The 20,011-nt window shown below is 59.7% G+C and overlaps 1 protein-coding gene across 7 annotated transcripts; it reads left to right on the forward strand.

Annotated features, from left to right (window-relative positions):
* Positions 1-88: 88 nt before the first annotated feature.
* TTC21A (tetratricopeptide repeat domain 21A) lies at positions 89-19,659 on the forward strand. Of its 7 annotated transcripts, none has more exons than XR_005660716.1 (29): positions 89-189; positions 2,973-3,102; positions 3,636-3,746; positions 4,026-4,192; positions 4,923-5,045; positions 5,603-5,760; positions 5,900-5,984; positions 6,464-6,562; positions 7,608-7,800; positions 8,761-8,858; positions 9,065-9,265; positions 9,413-9,542; positions 10,194-10,351; positions 10,516-10,731; positions 11,837-12,075; positions 12,257-12,329; positions 12,873-12,983; positions 13,453-13,591; positions 14,944-15,047; positions 15,319-15,507; positions 15,656-15,766; positions 16,301-16,382; positions 16,469-16,619; positions 17,252-17,416; positions 17,547-17,736; positions 18,197-18,421; positions 18,641-18,761; positions 19,139-19,395; positions 19,518-19,659. XR_005660716.1 is itself a non-coding variant. In XM_039913959.1 (29 exons), exons 1-29 carry the CDS (start codon positions 160-162, stop codon positions 19,593-19,595), a joined length of 3,945 nt encoding a protein of 1,314 aa, XP_039769893.1. In that variant the 5' UTR covers positions 89-159; the 3' UTR covers positions 19,596-19,659. The 7 variants fall into 7 exon arrangements, 6 of the variants coding, with proteins under 6 accessions (XP_039769893.1, XP_039769894.1, XP_039769895.1 ...); XM_039913959.1 differs by having other exon boundaries at positions 19,328-19,395; XM_039913960.1 differs by having other exon boundaries at positions 17,255-17,416; positions 19,328-19,395.
* The last annotated feature ends 352 nt before the right edge of the window (positions 19,660-20,011 follow it).

The raw sequence follows: 20,011 nt of genomic DNA on the forward strand, positions 1-20,011 counted from the left end.
GGGCTCGCCCGCTCTGAGATCGACTGGCCGGCCTGGCGCGGGCTGCCGCGGGCTGCCGCTAGGGGGCGGGCGCGGGGCCTCCCGTTGGCAGGGCGGCGGCCGTTCGACAGGACCGACCCCCTCGACCCCTCGACGCCTCGACCCACCCTGGGACCCACCATGAGCCCCAGCGGCGACCCCACCCTGCTGGTGGGTGCGGCCCCGGGAGAGACCGGGAGGGGCGACGAGGCCGGTGCCTCCCCGGGATCCAGCCGTGGGAGCGATGGGACCGGTGCCCCCGGGGATGCAGCCGCGGGGCCGGAGCCAGTGTCTCCCTCCCCTCCGTCCGGGCCGGACTGTAGCCTCGCTGACCTTCGCTTTCACTCATTCTTTCATTCGGTAGTATTTACTGAGCGCTTACTATGTGCAGAGCACTGGACTAAGCGCTTGGGATGGACAGTTCCGCAAGGTTCTTCCCCTTCACTCTATTTATTGCCATTGTTCTTGTCTGCCTGTCTCCCCCGATTAGACTGTAAGCCCGTCGAAGGGCAGGGACTGTCTCTATCTGTTACCGATTTGGCCATTCCAAGCGCTTAGTCCAGTGCTCTGCACATATAAGCGCTCAATAAATACTATTGAATGAAAGTTATCGATTTGTCCATTCCAACCGCTTAGTACAGTGCTCTGCACTTAGTAAGCGCTCAATAAATACTATTGAATGAATGAATGAGACCCTCTCCCCTCCACCCTCTGCTCTTTCCCCTTCCCCTCGGCACCGTGCTCATTTATCTATATTATTTATTACCCTATTTGTTTTGTTAATGAGCCGTTTATCTCCTTGATTCTATTTATCTTGATGACGTTGTCTTGTTTTTGTTTTGTTCCGTTTCGCTTTGCTGTCTCCCCCGTTTAGACTGGCAGCCCGTCGTTGGGCAGGGATGGTCCCTATCTGTTGCCCAATTGTCCATTCCAAGCGCTTAGTCCAGTGCTCTGCACATAGTAAGCGCTTAATAAATACTCTTGAATGAATGAATGGATGAGAGCCTCCCGACGCCTGGAAAGACCCAAAACGGGTGTCTAGGTCCCCTTGACTCTGTGGCGGCCGCACCCTCGCAACCCTGCAACATCCTCTCCCCCAGCCCTCCGCCGCCGGCTCTGCCCTCTGTCCCCACCCCTCCATACATTCATTCATTCAATAGTATTTATTGAGTGCTTACTATGTGCAGAGCACTGAACTAAGCGCTTGGGATGGACAATTCGGCAACAGATAGAGACAATCCCTGCCCAATGACGGGCTCACAGTCTATCCCTCTATCTATCCCTATGAGAAGCAGCGTGGCTCAGTAGAAAGAGCCCGGGCTTGGGAATCAGAGGTCATGGGTTCTAATCCCAGATCCACCACTTGCCAGCTGTGTGACTTTGGGCAAGTCACTTACTTCTCTCTGTGACTCAGTTACCTCATCTGTAAAATGGGGATGAAGACTGAGCCCCACATGGGACAACATGATCTCCTTTTATTCCCCCCCAGCGCTTAGAACAGTGCTTTGCACATAGTAAGCGCTTAACAAATACCACCACTATCCCTCCGCCACCAGCTCTGTCCCTCTCCCCCCTTGTCTCTCCATCCCTCCGTCCCCAGATCTGTTCCCTCTGCTTCTCTGTCTCCCCCGCTCCCTCCACTGCAGGCTCTGTCCCTCTGCCCGCCTGTCTCCCCCCACATCCTGTGTGACTTTGGGCAAGTCACTTCACTTCTCTGTGCCTCAGTTACCTCATCTGCAAAATGGGGATGAAGACTGTGAGCCCCAGTTGGGACAACCTGATAAACCTGTATCTCCCCCAGTGCTTAGAACAGTGCTTGGCACATAGTGAGCGCTTAACAAATACCATTATTGTTATTATTATTATCATCCCTCCACCAGCCGGCTCTGTCCCAGGGCTCCCCGGGCCACTGGGCCAAGCTGGCGTTTTGGGGGCCCTTCCTGCCTCCATACTTAATAATAATATGGTGGAATTTGTTAAGCCCTTACTATGTGCAAAGCACTGTTCAAAGCTCTGGGGGGATACAAGGTGATCAGGTTGTCCCATGTGGGGCTCACAGTTTTAATCCCCATTTTACAGATGAGGTAACTGAGGCACAGAGAAGTGAAGTGACTTGCCCAAAGTCACACAGCTGGCAAGTGGCGGAGCCAGCATTAGAACCCATGACTTCTGACTCCCAAGCCCAGACTCTTGCCACTGAGCCACACTTCTCATATTTAACAAATACCAACATTATTATTGTTATTATTACCCCCATTTTACAGATGGAGAAACTGAGGTGCAGGAAAGTGAAGTGACTCGCCCACGGTCACATGGCAGACTAGCTGGACGGGTGGGACTCAAAGCCGGCTCCTCCGGCTTCCAGACCGGCACCCTACTGCTTCACGTGGCATCGGGTGGCAGAGCCAAAGCTACCCTCCCGTACCTCCAAACAACAATTGCCACTCAGAGGTCACGCAGATGGTGGCTCGGGGGCACGGAAATGACCGGTGTGACTAAAGGAATAAAATCTTTGACTCTACAGAGACCGTTTCCTTGGGCCCAGAGCAAAGCAGAGTGATGAGATCTTCCATCGGCAGCGGAAGATCTGCGGTCTCTCCGTGGTTCCCTCTCCCTCGCCAGTTTTCCCTCCCCCACGGCAGGGAATATTTCTACTTGTTGTTATATTGTACACTCCCAAGTGCTAAGTCTAGTACTTTGCGCACAGTAAGCGCTCAATAAATACGATTGAATGAATGAATGACCTCACCGAGCCCAGGGAGATGGGACCTGACCCTTCCAGGGCTAGCGGAGCACTGCCCCTCAACCAATCAATCGGTGGTATTCACTGAGTGCTGACTGTGTGCAGAGCACTGTACTAAGCGCTTGGGAAAGTAGAGTGTGATAGAGTTGGTAGACATTCCCTGCCTACAACGAGCTTACTTAACCACGACCCCTCTCCTCTGGGCCCCCAGGCTGGAATCCTATACTACTGTCAAGAAGGTTACTTCCGCCACGTGCAGAATGCAGCCATCGAGGGGCTGGAGAAATCCCCCAACGATGCGGTGCTGCAGTTTTTCAAAGCCTATGGTCTGCTGCGTGAGGGTAAGCAGCTGCCGCACGGCGCGTATCCCCGGTTGTGCCCGTCTGCGATGATGCCTCCGGCCCTGCGGCCTCCTCGCCACCTCACAGCCGCCCCGCGGGAACAGGCCGGCAGCCGTGCAATAGAGAAGCAGCGTGGCCTTGTGGATAGAGCACAGGCCTGGGAGTCAGGAGGACCTGAGTTCTAATTCCGCCTCTGCCACTTATCTGCTTTGTGACCTTGGGCAAGTCCCTTCACTTCTCTACACCTCAGCTACCTCATCTGTAAAATGGGGATTAGGACTGTGAGTTCCAGCTGAGGCAGGGACTGTGTCCAACCTGTTTAGCTTGAATCTACCCCAGGTTTAGTACAGTGCCTGGCCCAGAGTAAATGCATAACAAATACCGTAAAAAAAATAGCAAAGTAAGCGGCAGCATGGTCACCCTTGGTCGGCCAGAGAGGTCCCCACCCCTGCCCCCGGGAGGCTGTGGAGGCCGCCCAAGCCTCGGCCGCAAACAGCACTGGGGAAAGTGAGAGGCCAGGTATCTCTTGGCAGAGAGGATCAGGGATGCCATCGGTGAGCTGGAGAACATCCGGAATCGCCCTGATGTTTCCCTCTGCTCCATCATGGCCCTCATCTACGCTCACAAGCGCTGCGAAACCGTGGGTGCGTGCTTACCCCCCTGGAGTCCTCTTCTTCGAAGGCCGCGAGGGCAGGGACCCACCCGGGAGCCGAGAAAGTGGAAATCCTGGGCGAGGCTGGGTGGGGACCTGGGGCGGGTGGGCCCCGGGGCAGATTCTGGCCACGCCCAACTTCTCAGCCGAACCTGCTGTCTCAGAGCCGGCTCCCAGCCTCACCGGTTAAGTATGGAGTAGGCCGTCTCCACATTGTCGGCAAACCCAATTGGGCCTCCTGCCGGGCCCTTGAGGCTGCGTGTGCTTGCAGACCGGGAAGCAGTTCTGGACCTGGAGCGGGAGCTGAAAGAAACCCGCAAGGCAGCGGGTGAGAAGGCGCTGTACTACGCCGCGCTGTTCCTGTGGCTGCTGGGTCGCCAAGACAAGGCGAGGGAATATGCCGACCGCATGCTGAAACTCTCCAAGGGCTCCAGAGAGGTAGCACCCACCACTGGAGCCTAGCTTTGGCCTGGCCCCCAGCCTGCCCCCACCCCTGGGCCCACCTCAAGCCCCGATCCTGGACTTGGCCCTGCCCTAATAATAATTATTATTATTATGGTAGTCATTAACCGCTTACTATGTGCCAGGCACTGCACTAAGCTCTGGGGTGGATACAAGCAAATCGGGTTGGACACAATCCCTGTCCCATGTTGAGCTCACAGTCTCGGTCCCTATTTTACAGATGAGGTAACTGAGGGCCAGACAAGTGGAATGACTTGCCCAAGGTCACACAGCACCCAAGTGACAGAGCAGGGATTAGAACCCATGACCTTCTCACTCCAAGGCCCTTGCTTTATCCACCACACCATGCTGCTTCCCTAACGCCGACACCACACATGCACATGCACACATACACACATTTACGCACGGGCACATGCCTCGAAGGAAGCACATTCTGATGGGGTCGGGTTCTGACAGTGCCAGGCCCACCCACACTGCTGACCTGCAGGGAGGGCATCCTCAAACCCCCATCCAGAACTAGTCCGTCACCCCCTGGGCCGGGGGAGAGCCTCCTCCCTTTCCACTCCTTTCTCTCCACTTTCCTCAAAAGGAGCAGGCGCCTGGGTGGGGATAGGGGCCCCCCGCGCACCTCTCTGTGCCATCCATCCCCACCATGTGCCCCGGGGCCCATCCCTCCACTGACCAGAGACTTCCCTGCCCGGTGCAGGGCTACGTCCTCCGAGGCTGGCTGGAGCTGTGCCCCGAACAGCCGGCCGCCGGGAAGAAAGCCATCAAGCTCCTGGACCAGGGTGTGCAAGACGCCAAGGACGCATTCGGGCTGTTGGGGAAGGTGGGGCAGCTCGGCGGAACTGCCCTGCGTGGCGCCCTTCCTCCTTCCCTAGCCCGAGGCACCGCCGCGGGGAGGAGGGCCGGGCAAGGGGGTGACACACAGAGGAGAAGCCCCGGGGGGTGACTGGCGTGGACCCGGTCGGCAGCACCCTCGAACCTCACGAATGGACGGCTGGTCTGCTGGCTGAGGGACCAGCACAGAGAGGGGCTCTGGGTGTCGAACTGCTGCCCAGTGATGGGGGCCTGGGGAGATGGACTGACGCAGGGGGTTAACACCTATACCCTCCCTACCATACGGGCATCCGCATGCAGGGCAACAAATCTGGCATGGCCATGAGGTCTGGGGGTGGCGTCCTTCTCACACTCACTGGAGGGGACAGGAGGGTACTGAAAGACAGCCTCCCCACCCACTGGCCATGCCCCTTGTCAGTGGCTGGGTAAGTATAGAGCAGTCCACCGCCTAAGCCCCGGGGCAGTCACGGGGCAGTGGGACGAGTGAAGACATCGTGAGGAACCAGTGAGGCAAGCAAGCCCCCCAACCCCTGCTTCTCCCCATAGGTCAGCTATTTCATGCTGCAGCAGAACTACGCTGGGGCTCTGGAAGTCGTTAACCAGATGACCGCCTCCTTCTCGCACTTCATTCCCGCTCTGGTGCTCAGAATGAAGCTGTTCCTGGCCCAGCAGGACTGGGAGCAGGCGGTGGAGGCAGGGCACAGGTGAGCGGTGGACCCAACTACTCTGCCGGGACCCCAGCCCTGCTTGAAGCGCCCCAGGCCCCCTGCCTGGAGCTCTGTCAGCCCTGGGACCCCGCACCCCATCTTGCTCACAGCCTAGTCTCCCCCGCTGTCGTTGAAGGATCCTAGAGAAAGATCTGAGCAACCTCGATGCCAGGCAGCTCCTCGCAGTGCACGCGCTGGCCAGAGAAGGCAGCGGGTCCTCGGTGGGTCCCCGGGGCTCCACTCTTGGGCATGGGGTGTGGGACAGTGTGTCCTTGGCATGTTTCCGGGGCTCTGTCCTGGTGCAGGGTGTGGAGGAGAGGGGTGTCCCCATCGTGAGTCCTTTCCCCGACCCCCCGGAACTCAGCCCACATAGCCCAGTGCTTGCTAGCAGCAAGTTTGGGGGTGCGTGGGGCTCTAACCCACTAAGGACCTCCCAGTTGTCCCACCACCCAGGTATTGATCTAAGTGGTTCATCAGTCAAATGCCTTGTGGCTTCCATTTGTTTTCTCATCCTAAACTAGAGGGCCGCCAGGCTTCTGTCTACCCGTGGGACAGTGAGCTTTTTTGAGGGCAGGATCCTGCTTCTGACCGGGCCTTCTGCCTTTCCTGTCCCCCAAGTGCCTGGCCGAGCGCCCCTCCACCCACCTAGCAACACCCCCTGCTTCGCCAAATGGACTCCAACTCGCGTCTCTCCCCACAGACCATTGATCACGTCAGGAACCTGATCAAGGCCCTGGAGACCAGAGAGCCCCAGAACCCAAACCTTCACTTGAAAAAAATCCGCGTCGTGAGCAGATTGGTATGTGTGAGCGCAGCCGGACCAGGTCCTCCCCTCCTCACCCCGCCTCCTGCCTTTTTTCCCTGACCCCATGCTTCTTCCCACTTCCACGGTGGGACCCTGTGCTCTGTCCAGTCCAGCGAAGAAGCCCCTCTCTGACAGTCCCTGGGCTTTGCCTCTGCCGAACGTTATGGTCCCTCTGGCCATCGGCCCCTCGGGACAGCCAACCAGAGTAGGCCAGTCAACCAGCAGCCCCATCAGTTGCCCCCTCCCACAGGCCATGGACTTTCATTCATTCATTCAATAGTATTTATTGAGCGCTTACTATGCAGAGCACTGTACTAAGCGCTTGGAATGTACAAATCGGTAACAGAGACAGGCCCTGCCCTTTGACGGGCTTACACTGGCAATAAATAGAATCAAGGGGAAGAACATCTCATTAAAACATTAGCAATTAAATAGAATCAAGGTGATGTATATCTCATTAACAAAATAAATAGGGTAATGAAGATATATACAGTTGAGCGGACAAGTACAGTGCTGAGGGGATGGGTCAGGAGAGGGGGAGGAGCAGAGGGAAAGTGGGGAGAAGAGGGTTTAGCTGAGGAGAGGTGAAGGGGGGGTAGAGGGAGCAGAGGGAAAATGGGAGCTCAGTTTGGAAAGGCCTCTTGGAGGAGGTGAGCTTTAAGTTTGAAGAGGGGAAGATAATTAGTTTGGCGGAGGTGAGGAGGGAGGGCGGTCCAGGACCGCAGGAGGACGTGGCCCAGGGGTCGACGGCAGGATAGGCGGGAACGGGGGACGGTGAGGAGGTGGGCGGCAGAGGAGTGTAGCGTGCGGGGTGGGCGGTAGAAAGAGAGAAGGGAGGAGAGGTAGGAAGGGGCAAGATGATGGACAGCCTTGAAGCCTAGAGTGAGAAGTTTTTGTTTTGTGCGGAGGTTGATAGGCAACTACTGGAGGTTTTTAAGAAGGGGAGTGACATGTCTAGAGCTTCTTCAGAGACTTGGACTCTGAGCCTCTTTTCTTCCACACCCCAATGAGCAGGACCCCATGGCTCTTCTCCCCACAGAGCGGGAGGAACCCCATGATCCTGCAGCACATCTCGGGGTTAATGGAACGCACGTTCTTGATGGCCCCATCAGAGGCCCTGTTTGCCACCGAGCTGGCCTACCAGCTGCTGATCCAGGGCAAGGTGAAGGAGGCCTCTCAGTGGTACACGGAAGCCATGAAGCTGGATGAGAGCAGCTTGACCGCACTGACCGGTGTGTGGTGGCCTTGGAGGGGTGGGCAGCAGTGGCCTATGCTCAAGGCATGAGGATCCCCTCTCCCCCACCCCCAGATGACTGGCCATCCTGAAACGTATAGCCCTGCCATTACACATCTTTTTGTTGTAGGAGTAGGTGGTGTTAGTGCTCATTTATTAATACTAATAATAATAACAATAATAATGTCTTTTCGCTGAGGAAGTGCAAACTCTCCCTTTGTCTAATCTCATGTGATGCTGGGCAATCTCAGCAGGCCTTTCTGTTACTTACAGCACCACATTTCTTCTTTCCTTATGTCAAATCCAAGCAGTTCAAGTTACAGTAGAAATAGCTTACCACAGGCACAGATGGTGTATGGATACCAAGGGCCTAAGGGCAGGGAGCAGGGTCGATGCCAGAGGTGGCGGGAGCCTGGCTGGGCGACGGGGAGGAGGGCAGCAGCATGACCTAGTGGCAAGAGCACGGGCTTGGGAGTCACAGAATGTGGGTTGTAATCCCAGCTCCGCCACTTGTCTGCTGTGACCTTGGGCAAGTCACTTCACTTTTCTGTGCCTCAGTTACCTCATCTGTAAAATGGGGAGTAAGACTTGAGCCTTATGTGGGACAGAAATTGTGTCCAGTCTGATTACCTTGTATCTACCCCAGTACTTAGAACAGTGCTTACCATATACCATAATTATTATTATTACCTGCATCAGGTATGCTTAAGAGTTGGGGAAAATAGGGCTCCAGAGCATCCATTCTCCCCCCACCCCCTGCACTGTAACTGTAACTCCACTCCCGAGCTGAGGTTGAGGCCCAGGGGCCTGGTCTCTGACCCGCAGGAGTCCAGGAACACCAGGGGAAGGCTTTGACCTGCACAGGTCTGGGCATAATGGGCTGGACTGGGATCTGGGTGGAGCGGCTGAAGGAATCTCTTTGGCATGCCTGTTTCCACGTCCTCCCTCGGGTCTGCAGGGATCATCAGGTGCCAGGTCCTGGAGGGGCGGCTGGAGGAGGCCGAGCAGCAGCTGGAATTCCTGCAGGAGGTGCAGCAGTCCTCGGGGAAATGCAAGGTCAGAGCCGGCTAACCGGGAGCCAGCTACTGCGCCTCTGGGCCCTGCAGCCAGGGAACAGAGACTCCCTACCACCTCGCCCTGGCTCCCAACCCTCCTGCTCCTCAGCAGCCGACATTCAGTCCCCAACCCCCAGCCCTGGGACTCCAGAGCTTGGCCCCCAGAGAGCGGACTGGGAAATCCAAGACAGAACCCTCCCTCCGCAGGTCCTCCTGTACCTCCAGGCCGTCCTGGCATCCCGGGGGCAGAAAAGCGAGCAGTCAACCACCATGCTTCTGGAGGAGGCGGCTGAGCTGCACTTCTCATGCCTGCGCGGACTCCCCCTGGGCATGGAATACCTGGAGAGGCTCAACCCCCTCTTCCTGGCAGACCTGGTGAAGGAACTCTTGGCCTTCTGCCCCAAGCAGGTGGGTGCCTTGGGCCATGCTCTACTCCACCTGCCCAGCCCAGAGGGGTCCTATGAAGGGCTGGGTGGAGTGAGGAGGGAAGAGAGCTTGCCTAGAGCTCCCCACCAGGCACAGCTGACACCGGCATGGTCCCCACTTCATTCCCAGCCTCGGCCGCCCGGCCAGATCGTATCTCCTCTACTCAAACAAGCGGCCCTGATCCTCAGTCCGGTCATCCAGGTGGCTCCCGCGCTGCTCGAGCCACTCTATCTCATGGCACAAGTGAACTACCTGTCCGGTAAGCCGGCCGTCCACTTGCCCTGAGCCAGTCGGGGGCCTTGGAACCCTGGGGCACACCTGTTGCCCCATCGAACCACCCTTGTGAGAAGCAGCATGGCGTAGTGGATAGAGCATGGGCCTGGGAGTCAGAAGGTCATGGGTTCTAATCGCGCCTCCTCCACTTGTCTGCTGTATAACCTTGTCATACAAGTCACTTCACTTCCCTGGGCCTCAGTTCCCTCATCTGAAAATGGGGATTGAAATGGGGAGCCCCATGTGGGGCAAAGACTACATCCAACCAGATTTGCTTGTATCTACCCCAGCACTTAGTACAGTGCCTGCCACATAGTAAGTGCTTAACAAATATCATTGTCATCATCATCACCCTGTGTCTGAATCTTCCTCATCCAGGTTGGGGTGGGATGGGTGGATGGATGGACAGATGGATGACTGGACAGACAGATGAGTGGACAGGCAGATGGATGAAGAGACAAGCCAGGATCTGGGACGGGCTCCAGAGCACAAACTCTGCAGGGCGGGGCGAGGCAGAGGGGGAGGCCAAAGCTTGGGGAGGTGTGGGAGGCTGGCAGCCGGTGTCCCTGACCTGTGATTAGCCAGCTGGAGTACTCCCCACAGCCCATCCCCATGGCCTGGCCACCTCCTTTTGCAGGAGAGCTGGACACAGCTCAGAGCACGCTGCAGCGCTGCATAGACATGCACCACACCTCACCGGATGCCCACCTGCTCATGGCCCAGGTCTACCTGGCCCAGGGCAACTCCAAAATGTGCTCCCACTTACTGGAGCTGGGCGTCAGCCACAACTTCCAGGTCAGACACTAGCCAGGGCCAGAGGCATGGGCCACATGACCCCTACCCTGGGGTCCTGGAGTAGGGGGGAGGGGGCCAGTAGGGTCCTGGAGTAGGGGGGAGGGGGCCAGTCACAGCATCCAGATCAGAGTGCCCAGTCCTGAACATGGTTTGTGGTTTTTCAGGTCCGAGACCAACCCCTTTACCACTTGATCAAAGCCAGAGCGTTGAACCAGAAGGGAGACTACCCTGAGGCCATCAAGACACTGAAGATGGTTTTGAAGCTGCCCGGGCTAAAGAAGGGTGAAGGCCGGAAAGTACACAGGACAGCCATGCCCCCGAGCGAGCGTGTGTCCGTCCTCCTGGAGCTGGTCGAGGCACTGAGGCTGAACGGAGAATTGGTGAGGGTCCTGTCCCCCGGACCAAGAAGCCCTCTGGCCTAGGACCCTGAGGAATAGTGTGAACTGGTGAAAAGCAGCCTGGCCTCGTGGATAGAGCACAGGAGTCAGAAGGACCTGTATTCTAATCCCAGCTCCATCACTTGTCTGCTGTGTGACCTTGGGCAAGTCACTTCACTTATCTGTGCCTCAGTCTCCTCATCTGTAAAATGGGAATTAAGACCGTGAGCCCCATGTGGGACATGGACTGTGTCCAACCTGATTAGCTGGAATCTACCCCAGTGCTTAGAACAGTGCCTGGACCACAAATACTATAAAACAAAGGACCCCCAGCCCAGCAGTTCTCACGGCAGAAACGGCTATAACAGGGCTGGGCCTCTAGTAAGAGCCCCCGAGCTTTCTTTCACACACCAGTCAGGGTCTCTCTGGAAGAGGGGGCAGAAGCATAGAGGCAGCCCCTGGGGGTGGCAGAGGCCATGGGGTCAAGAAGATGGGGTCCAGTGGAAATGAGAACTATCTGGAAGCTCCTCTTCTATTTCCCTGAGGCTGGGGCTCCCTGCTAATTCTCTGGAACTGGAATCTCCCACACCCTCTCCCCAAGACCAGGGTCTCCTCCACTGTTTCCCTGAGGCTGGGGGCTCCCTCACCATTTCCCTGGTCCTGGGGACCATCTCACCATTTTCCTGTGGCTGGGGACTACCCCTCCATTCCCCTAGGGACACCTTGCTGTTCTCCGGGATTGGGGCCTCCCTCACCATTTCTCCAGGGCTGGGACTTCCCCACCATTTCCCTGGGGACTCTGCTATTTCCCTGGGATTGGGGGCTCCCTCACCCTTTTCCTGGGGACATGCTGCTGTTACCTGGAAGTTGGGGCTCCCTCACCATTTCTCTGGTGCTGGAGAATTGTCTGCCATTTTCATGGGAACTCCCTGATGGTTCCTTGGGAACGGGGACTCCCTAATGGTTCCCTGGGATTGGAGACGCCCTCTTGTTTCCCTGGGGCTGGAGTCTACCCTGCGGGCTCACCTCAGGAGGCAGGAAAGTGCAGGGATGAAATGCGGGTTGGTGCCAGGATCAGCATTCAGGGGTCTCGCCGCTACTCTCCCAGCACGAGGCCACCAAGGTGATGCAGGACACCATCAATGAGTTCAGCGGGACCCCAGAGGAGATCCGCGTCACCATCGCCAACGTGGACCTGGCACTGAGCAAGGGTCAGGTGGACTTGGCTGTCAGCATGCTGCGGGGTGTCACGCCGGACCAACCCTGCTACACCGAGGCCAAAGAGAAGATGGCCCGCATCTACCTGCAAACCCGCAAGGACCCGCGGCTCTTCATCGGCTGCTACCGGTGCGGCCGCCCACCCTGCCCGTCCCTCCCTAGCACCACCCCCTCGCTCGCTCCCATCCACCCACCCGTGCCCCACTCGCCCCCACCTGCCGGTCCATCCCCCAAGGTCATGGGCATGGCCGGCCCCCACCGCCACCGCGTGCCCCCCGATGCTCAGGACTCTGGGTCTTGCCCTTCCCAGTGACCTGTGTGACCACCTGCCCGGGCCCCACAGCAGCCTGCTCCTCGGAGACGCCTTCATGACCATCCAGGAGGTGAGCAAGGGCCCAGGCCTCCACCACTCTGTGCTCTAGATGCCAGGCCCAGGCGTGACGGCCACCAGATGGGGCCTCTGAGAGCCTGGGGGCTACCAGGCAGCTGAATCACCCAGCCCACAGGGTCCACCCATGGAGACAGGTTCTGGCCCAGGCACGGCAGGCTTTGGGTGGTCTGAGTAGGCCACTCCCATGACCCCAAGGGAAGCTGTTTCCTCTTTCGGGCTGCTCTGCCCACCACCACAGATGCAGGAGGAGCTGGTGGGGGAGAGTAGGGGTGGAAACTGCACAAGAGAGAAGGCCCAGGACTGGAAGTGAACCAGGTACCTGCATGAAAAACAATGAGACAGTAGGAGAACAGTTTCTCAGAAGCTGAGGTGACATGTTGAAGTGGAAAGTGCCTAATCTCAACCTTGCCCCTGGTCAGCTGGGTGACCTCGGGCAAGTCTCTCAATCCCCCTGGGCCTCAGTTGCCTTCTTTCCTGAAACCCCATTCCCCCTGTTTCCCTGTGATTTCCCCGGCGGCCCGAACCTGACCCTCAGCCAGAGAAAGCCCTGGAGGTGTACGACCAAGCTTACCGGAAAAATCCTCATGACGCGTCTCTGATCAGCCGCATCGGGCAAGCCTATGTCAAGACGCACCAGTACGGCAAGGTGCGCGCTTCCCGTGGCCGGGTTTATTGGGCGGGGGTGCCAGCAGCCTCAGGAAATCCCGATCCTGCCTTCCATCCCCAGTGGTTGATCACCGGGAGGAGCCGGCATGTGTTGGCAGGCCAGGGCATCTTGTGGACCCCAGATGGAGCAGGAGGGAGGCTGTCCTCAGGCACTATGAATGCAACATGGGGAGGGGGCCATGGCTGGCTTGGGGACGGTGGGGGGCGGTTCCACCAGAGGGAGCAGAACTTTGCCACCAGTTTCCCCACTCCTGACAATGAGGGAGACCCCAGGAAGGGGCGAGGAAGGGATGGGGCAGAGGTGGAATTCCATCCTCCCTCCTAGAAGAATCAGTTACCAGCCCAAGAAATGGCCCAGATGCCGGTCTATTCAAGGTGGGGGGGGGGGGTCCAAACGGGCCCGTCTGGCCCCTAACCGCCGCGGCCCAGCCCTGCCCTCCCCTGCCCAGGCCATCAGCTACTATGAGGCAGCGCAGAAGATGAGCGGGCAGGAGTCGCTGCGCTGGGACCTGGCCCAGCTGCTCTTGAAGCTACGAAAGTTCTCCAAGGCAGAGAAGGTGCTTCAACAAGCCCTGGAGCATGACTCTGGTACAAGCCCCCACCCCACCAATGGCCCGCACCAGCCTACTCATGGGACCGCACCAGCCCATCTTGAGTTTGGCCCCGCAGCTTGCCTACCACCAAGCCCCTGAGGGGCGGGCCAGAAGGCCAAGGAAAATTTATTCATTGGCCAGGATGGACTAAGTACCTCCTGTGGGCAAAGCACTTGTATTGGGTCCCTTCTGGATTCAGGGCATTGGAGCAGGCGCCCACTGGGTGCAGAGAGCTAGACTGTGGTAGAGCTAGACTAGATTTGTGGGTAGGGAATGCGTTTGTTTATTGTTATTTTGTTCTCTCCCAAGTGCCTAGTACAGGGCACTGCACACAATAAGCTCTCAATAAATAAGATTGACTGACTGGACCAGGCCCCAGCTGGGTATAGGGAGGAGTGCAGGGTGCTTGAGGGAGTCATTAGTCATACAGACAGGGTCCCTGCCTCGAGAAACTTACAGTGGGATGGGGCAGACAGGCTACGTGGGCAGGGTCAACATCCATTGGATACCGAGAAACAGCATGGTTTAGTAGAAGGAGCACAGACTTGAAAGTCAGAGGACGTGGGTTCTAATCCCAGCTCTGCCACTTGTCTGCTGTGTGACCTTGGGCAAGTCACTTCATTTCTCTGTCCCTCAGTTACCTCATCTTTAAAATGGGGATTAAGACTGTGAGCCCCACGTGGGACAACCTGGTTACCCTGTACCTATCCCAACTCTTAGAACAGTGCTCGGCACATAGTACGTGCTTAACATTATTATTATTACCGTGGAAAACTGAGTTTCCCCTACTGACAGCATAGAGTGAGGAAAGAAAAATGAAAGGAACTCTCTCTCACACACACAAACACACACACACACACACGAACACCGAGGTAGCTGATGGGTGGCCTGGCCAGGGAGGCAGGGTCAATCAGGGAAGGCGCCCCAGAAGAGGCAACTTCTCAGGTGGGGAGAGCTAAAATCTGGCAGATTGGTTGGGGCCATTTTGGAGTAGAGGGGAGGGTGTGAGCCAGGGGGCCAGGGCTTGTGGTTACTCCTAGAGTGGTTTGGGAGGAGCTGGGGGAGGTTAGGAGGGGGGAGTCGAGAGAGCGAGCTGGGGAGAGGTGAGTGGGACACCTTAGAGAGTGAGCTGGGTGGAAAAGAGATGGGGAACTGTGGGGGGAGGGGGGGATGGCGAAGAAGACTGTAAAGAGTGAGCTGGGGGAGCGGGAGGAAGGAGTGAAGAGGGAGAGCTGAGGGTGGGGGGATTGGAGAAGAGGACCACCGAAAGCGAGCTGGGGGGAGGGGAGGGGAAAGGGATTGTTGTGGGGGAGCTGGGAGGCGACAACAGTTGTCCCGCTCTTTCAGCGAATGACGTCCCTTCCATGATGAACGACGTCAAGTGTCTGCTTCTTCTGGCCCAAGTCTACAAGGGCAACAAGAACGAAGCGGTGCTGGGGACTTTGGACAAGGTGGGGAGCGGGGATTCCGCGGGCCGGGGCGGCGGGAGGTTCACACCCCGTCCCGGGTCCGCCGTTCCCTGGCCGAGCCGTCCGGTCGGTGCTCTCGGGCGGCCTCCCACCTTTCCGGGTGAGTGGCGCCTGCCCGTTCCCCTGCCGCTCCCCCCGCCGCTCCCCCCGCAGACCCTTCCCCGCTCCCTGTGGGAGACCACGGCAGCAGGGGCCGGGGGCGGGGAGGCGGGACGGTCAGGCCGGGGGCGAAAGCCCGGTTCCTTCCGCGCAGGCCCTGGACCTGCAGACCAGAGTGCTGAAACGGCTGCCGCTGGAGCAGGCGGAAATGATCCCGGCCCAGAAGCGGCGGGCGGCGGAGCTCTGGGGCCTGGCCGGGGAGCAGCTCGCCGCCCGGGGTGACCTCGCCAAGGCCGCGCAGCGCTTCCGGGAGGCCCTGGCGCTGTGCCCGGGGGACCAACGGGTGAGCGCGGGCCGGCGGGAGGGAGGGACCCGGGGGTCCGGGGCGGGGAGGCTGGAGGAGGCGGGGGGGCCGGGGAGGAACTCGGGGTCGGGCACCGCGGAGCCCCCCGTGACGATGGTCAGGCGGCCTCCCGCCCCGCCGCTCCCAGGTGATGCTGCAGCAGGCGCAGCTGTGCCTGCTGCAGGGAGACCTGGACGCCTGCGAGCACCAGTGCTCCGCGCTCCTGCAGGAGGACCGGGACAACGGCGCCGCCGCCGTGGTAGGCGCTTCCCGCAGCCGCCCCCCGCCTCCCCCCCGCCTCCCCCCCACCCCACCGCCCGGCCCAGTGGACAGAGCGGGCCTGGCAGTCAGAAGGTCATGGCACTCGTCTGCCGGCTGATCTCGGGCAAGTCACTTCACCTCTCTGGGCCTCAGTTACCTCACCTCTAAAATGGGGATCGAGACTCTGACCCCCATGTGGGACAGGGGCTGTGTCCGACCCAATTTGCTTGTATCCACCCCGGCGCTCAGTACAGTCCCTGGCACATAGGAAGCACTTAACAAATACCATTATTATTATTACCGTTATATTATAACTCTCCCTGGGTAGGCACCGGGCCGGTCCGCGGGTGAGGATGAGGGGGTCCAGTCACCTCTGGCCTCAGGGGGGTTGGGACCCCTCTCCCCGCCACGGCCTGGGTGGGGGGGCATTGTCCAGCGCGGCCCCTCCCTGCCGGGCCTAGGCCGTGTCGGAGTTTCTGGATTCGGGACCGTCCGCTTCTCTCACCTTTCGGGGCGGGACGGCTCCCCGCAGCTGCTGGCGGACCTCATGTTCCGGAAGCAGAAATACACGGCCGCCGTCAGCCTGTACCGCCGGGTCCTGGAACGAGAACCCGGTGAGGGCCTGGGTCTGCGCCTCGGGACCCCCAGACCCCGAGATGGCGGCCCGGAACCGCGGACTTCCAACTTCCCCTCCTTCCAGACAAGTTCTGCGTGCTCAACAAGTTGATCGACCTGCTGAGACGGAGCGGGAAAATGGACGAGGCCCCAGCCTTCTTCGAGCTGGTCGAGAGACCGTCCAACCACCTGTCCCTGGAGCCCGGCTACAACTACTGCAAAGGCGTCTACTACTGGTAACGTCCCCTGCGGCCCAGGCAGGCGCAGGGCGGGCAGAACCAGCAAGGGGGATACGATCAACCCAAGAGTGATGTGCCCCAAATCCCACCCCGCTTCTCTGGAGTCGGAGGGGGCAAGTTAAGAACAAACAGAAAACGCGTCTTTCCCACCGTCCCCTCGGGGATCTGTGCAGCCGGGAACACCGGCACGTCCTCAGGGATTTGGGGAGATTCCCAGATGGAGCCTCCAAGCTGGGTCAGAATGGAGAGGGGGAGAGTTAGGGGTGTCGGATGGTCCACTCTGGGTCACTGGGGAGAAACGGGGATGCAGAGGTGAGAATCAGAGGTGTCGGATGGGCCGTGCTGTGTCACCGGGGAGGAGACAGGGATGGAGAGGAGAGAGTCAGGGATGTCGGAGGGTCTGTTGGGTCACTGGGGTGGGGAGGGGTCAAGGATGGAGAGAGGAGAGTCAGAGGTGACATATGGTCCTTGCTGGGTCACTGGGGAGAGGCAGGGGTGTCGGGTGGGCTGTCTTGGCGGGGGAGGTCAGGGACGGAAAGGGGAGGGTCAAGGTCCGATTGCACTTTGCCAAGAGTTCAGTACAGTGCACAGTTCAGGGCCTGCCGCCCTTCGAGCACCCTTACTCCCAGCAGGCGCGTCGGCCGCCCCAACGAGGCCCTGCGCTCCCTGAACAAGGCGCGAAGGGACAGCACCTGGGGCCTCGGCGCCACCTCCCTCATGGTCCAGATCTGCCTCAATCCGGACAACGAGGTTGTGGGCGGAGAGGTGTTTGAGAAGATGGGCGAGGAAGCCAGGTACGGGCCAGGGCCAGCCCCCCCCAGCTCTGGAAATCCCCCCCGAGGGCGGGCATCCCTGGCGGGGGCGTCCCTGATCGGGGCACCGTCCCCCCACCCCCCGCACCTGCACCCGCACCCATACCCGCAGCTACTCGGCGGAGGAGTCCCTGCAGCTCGGAGTGCGGACGGCGGAGCGGCTGCTGCGGGAGTTTTGCCCACGGACCGAGGATGAACACACCCAGCTGAAAATGCTGCAAGGAGCCTGCCTGCTGGTGTCCCGGGACAAGCCCAGCCTGGAGCAGGCGCTCAGTACGTTCATCCAGGTGGCCCAGGCCGAGGTGAGGCTCCGGGGGGTGGGGACTGGGAGGCCGGGAGGGCTGTGGAGGAGGGGACACGAGGAGAGGCAGCTATCCACGCGCTCTCTCAAGGAGAGGAGGGACCTCCGGGGGTATTTCCTCTGGATCCGTCTCCCCGGCGCCACCAGCTTCCTCCACAGAATCAGGCCCGGCTCCGCCCATGTGCTTCCCACGTCCCAGGGAGTATTGTCATGGTCTCCTCCTTAATCAGTCGTATTTACTGAGCGCTTACGGGATGCAGAGGACTGTACTAAGCGCTTGTGAGAGAACAGTATAACAGACACATTCCCTGCCCACGACGAGCTTGCCCTCCTCCATGCCACGGTCCTAGGGGGCTCCGACTGCGTCGGGCCCAGGGAGCCCCGTGCCCTATACCCGCGGGGCTCCGAGGGGGCCGTGCAGGCGTCGGCCCACTCGGGGGCCCCGATGTCCGTGTCTCCAGAGGGACAACGCCTCTGCCATCTTGGCCGTGGCCCAGGCCTACATGATCCTGAAGCAGGTGCCCAAGGCCCGCACGCAGCTCAAGCGCCTGGCCAAGGTGCCCTGGAACCTGCGGGACGCCGAGTCCCTGGAGCAGGCGTGGATTCTGCTGGCCGACGTCTGCTGCCTCAGGGGCAAGTTCGACGTGGCCAGCGAGCTGCTGCGCCGCTGCCTGCAGTACAACCAGGTGGGGGGGCTGGGCGTGGGCACGGGTGTGGGCACGGGCCGGGGCGCGGCGGGAACCGCGCGGGGCTTGTCGTGGTCTCCGAGCGTCCCGGAGCGCTGCGGTTGCCCCTGTCGTGGCCGGGACTGGGGTTGCGAAGACCGGGCCTCAAGGCTCCCCACCCCGTGCCCCGGCACAATTCCCCGCACCCTGCTCCCGCACGGATCCCGGCTCCCTTCGCAGTCCTGCAGCAAAGCCTACGAGTATCTGGGCTTCGTCATGGAGAAGGAGCAGGCGTACAAGGACGCGGCAGTGAACTACGAACTCGCCTGGAAATACAGCAACGGGGCCAACCCCGTCATCGGTGGGTGGGGGCGAGGGAGCTGGTAGCGGGGGACTCAGCCATTCAATCATTCATTCACTAGTATTTATTGAGCGCTTACTATGTACTAGGCGCTTGGAATGAACAAATTGGTAACAGACAGAGACAGTCCCTGCCCTTTGACGGACATACAGCCGATCTGGAAGCAGCCGGGCCTCGGGGGGCGCTGGGGAGAGCGGGGTTAATACTGCGATCACGGGACTTCGGGATCCTTTTCTGGCTGCAGACACCCCCTCAGCCGTCGGAGTGGTTTCAGCTGGGGCTGCTGGGCAGCCTTGAGACGGGATTCATTCACTCATTCATCCATTCAATCGTATTCATTCATTCAATCGTATTTATTGAGTGCTTACTGTGCGCAGAGCACTGTTCTAAGCGCTTGGGAAAGTACGACACAGCAACAGAGGCGATCTCGGAGACGACGTCGCCCTCCTCTTGCTCCTGGCCCCGGTGGTCGTTCTCCAGCTCTCCCCCTAGAAAGAGGTGAGAATCGGGATCCCCGCAGTTGCCAGTGTCTGGGAATTTCCCTTTCCTGTTTTTTTTCCTCCCAGGTTACAAACTCGCATTCAATTACCTGAAGGACAGGCGCTACGTGGAAGCCATAGAAGTGTGTCACAAGGTGGGGCGCCCTGCCCGTGCCCCGCGTCCTGTCCGTGTCCCTGCCCCGTGTCCCGTCCGTGCCCCGTGCCCGCCCGGGGCTGGCTGTCCCGGCTGGGGACCCCGACCGTTGTCTCCTCGCAGGTGCTGAGCGAGTTCCCCCACTACCCCCGGATAAAGGAAGAAATTCTGGAGAAGGCGCAGGGAGCCCTAAAACCCTAGCAGGAAGGACCGGGCCGCGGCGGCGCGGCGGGACATTAGGCCCAATAAAGTCTCATGGCCCAACCGCGTTTCTTCTCTTTCCTCAACGGGGGGTCTTGTCCAGGGGGCGAGGGGGCTCCAGGGGAGGTCGCCGGGGGGGGGGGGGGGCGGGGGGAGGGGGGGGCCGCGCCACCCCCTGCAGGCGGGGCCGCTGCGCCCTCTGGCGGCCAAGCCCGGGAAGCCCACGCGGCGTCCGGGGGCGAGATTCGCAGCGCACACGCAACGTTGCGCGGAAAGCTGCACGGAGCCCCGCGGCGGGACTCGGAGCCCTGCCCGGAGCGTCCAGGGACCCCGCCGGCAGCGGCCCAGCGGAGCCCCTGTTCAGCCGAGCAGACGATGCTGGGCCCGCTGGATCCGCCAAGACTCCCCCTGGCTGC

This window comes from Ornithorhynchus anatinus, chromosome 13 (genome assembly GCF_004115215.2).
Source record: "Ornithorhynchus anatinus isolate Pmale09 chromosome 13, mOrnAna1.pri.v4, whole genome shotgun sequence".
Classification (NCBI taxonomy): domain Eukaryota; kingdom Metazoa; phylum Chordata; class Mammalia; order Monotremata; family Ornithorhynchidae; genus Ornithorhynchus; species Ornithorhynchus anatinus.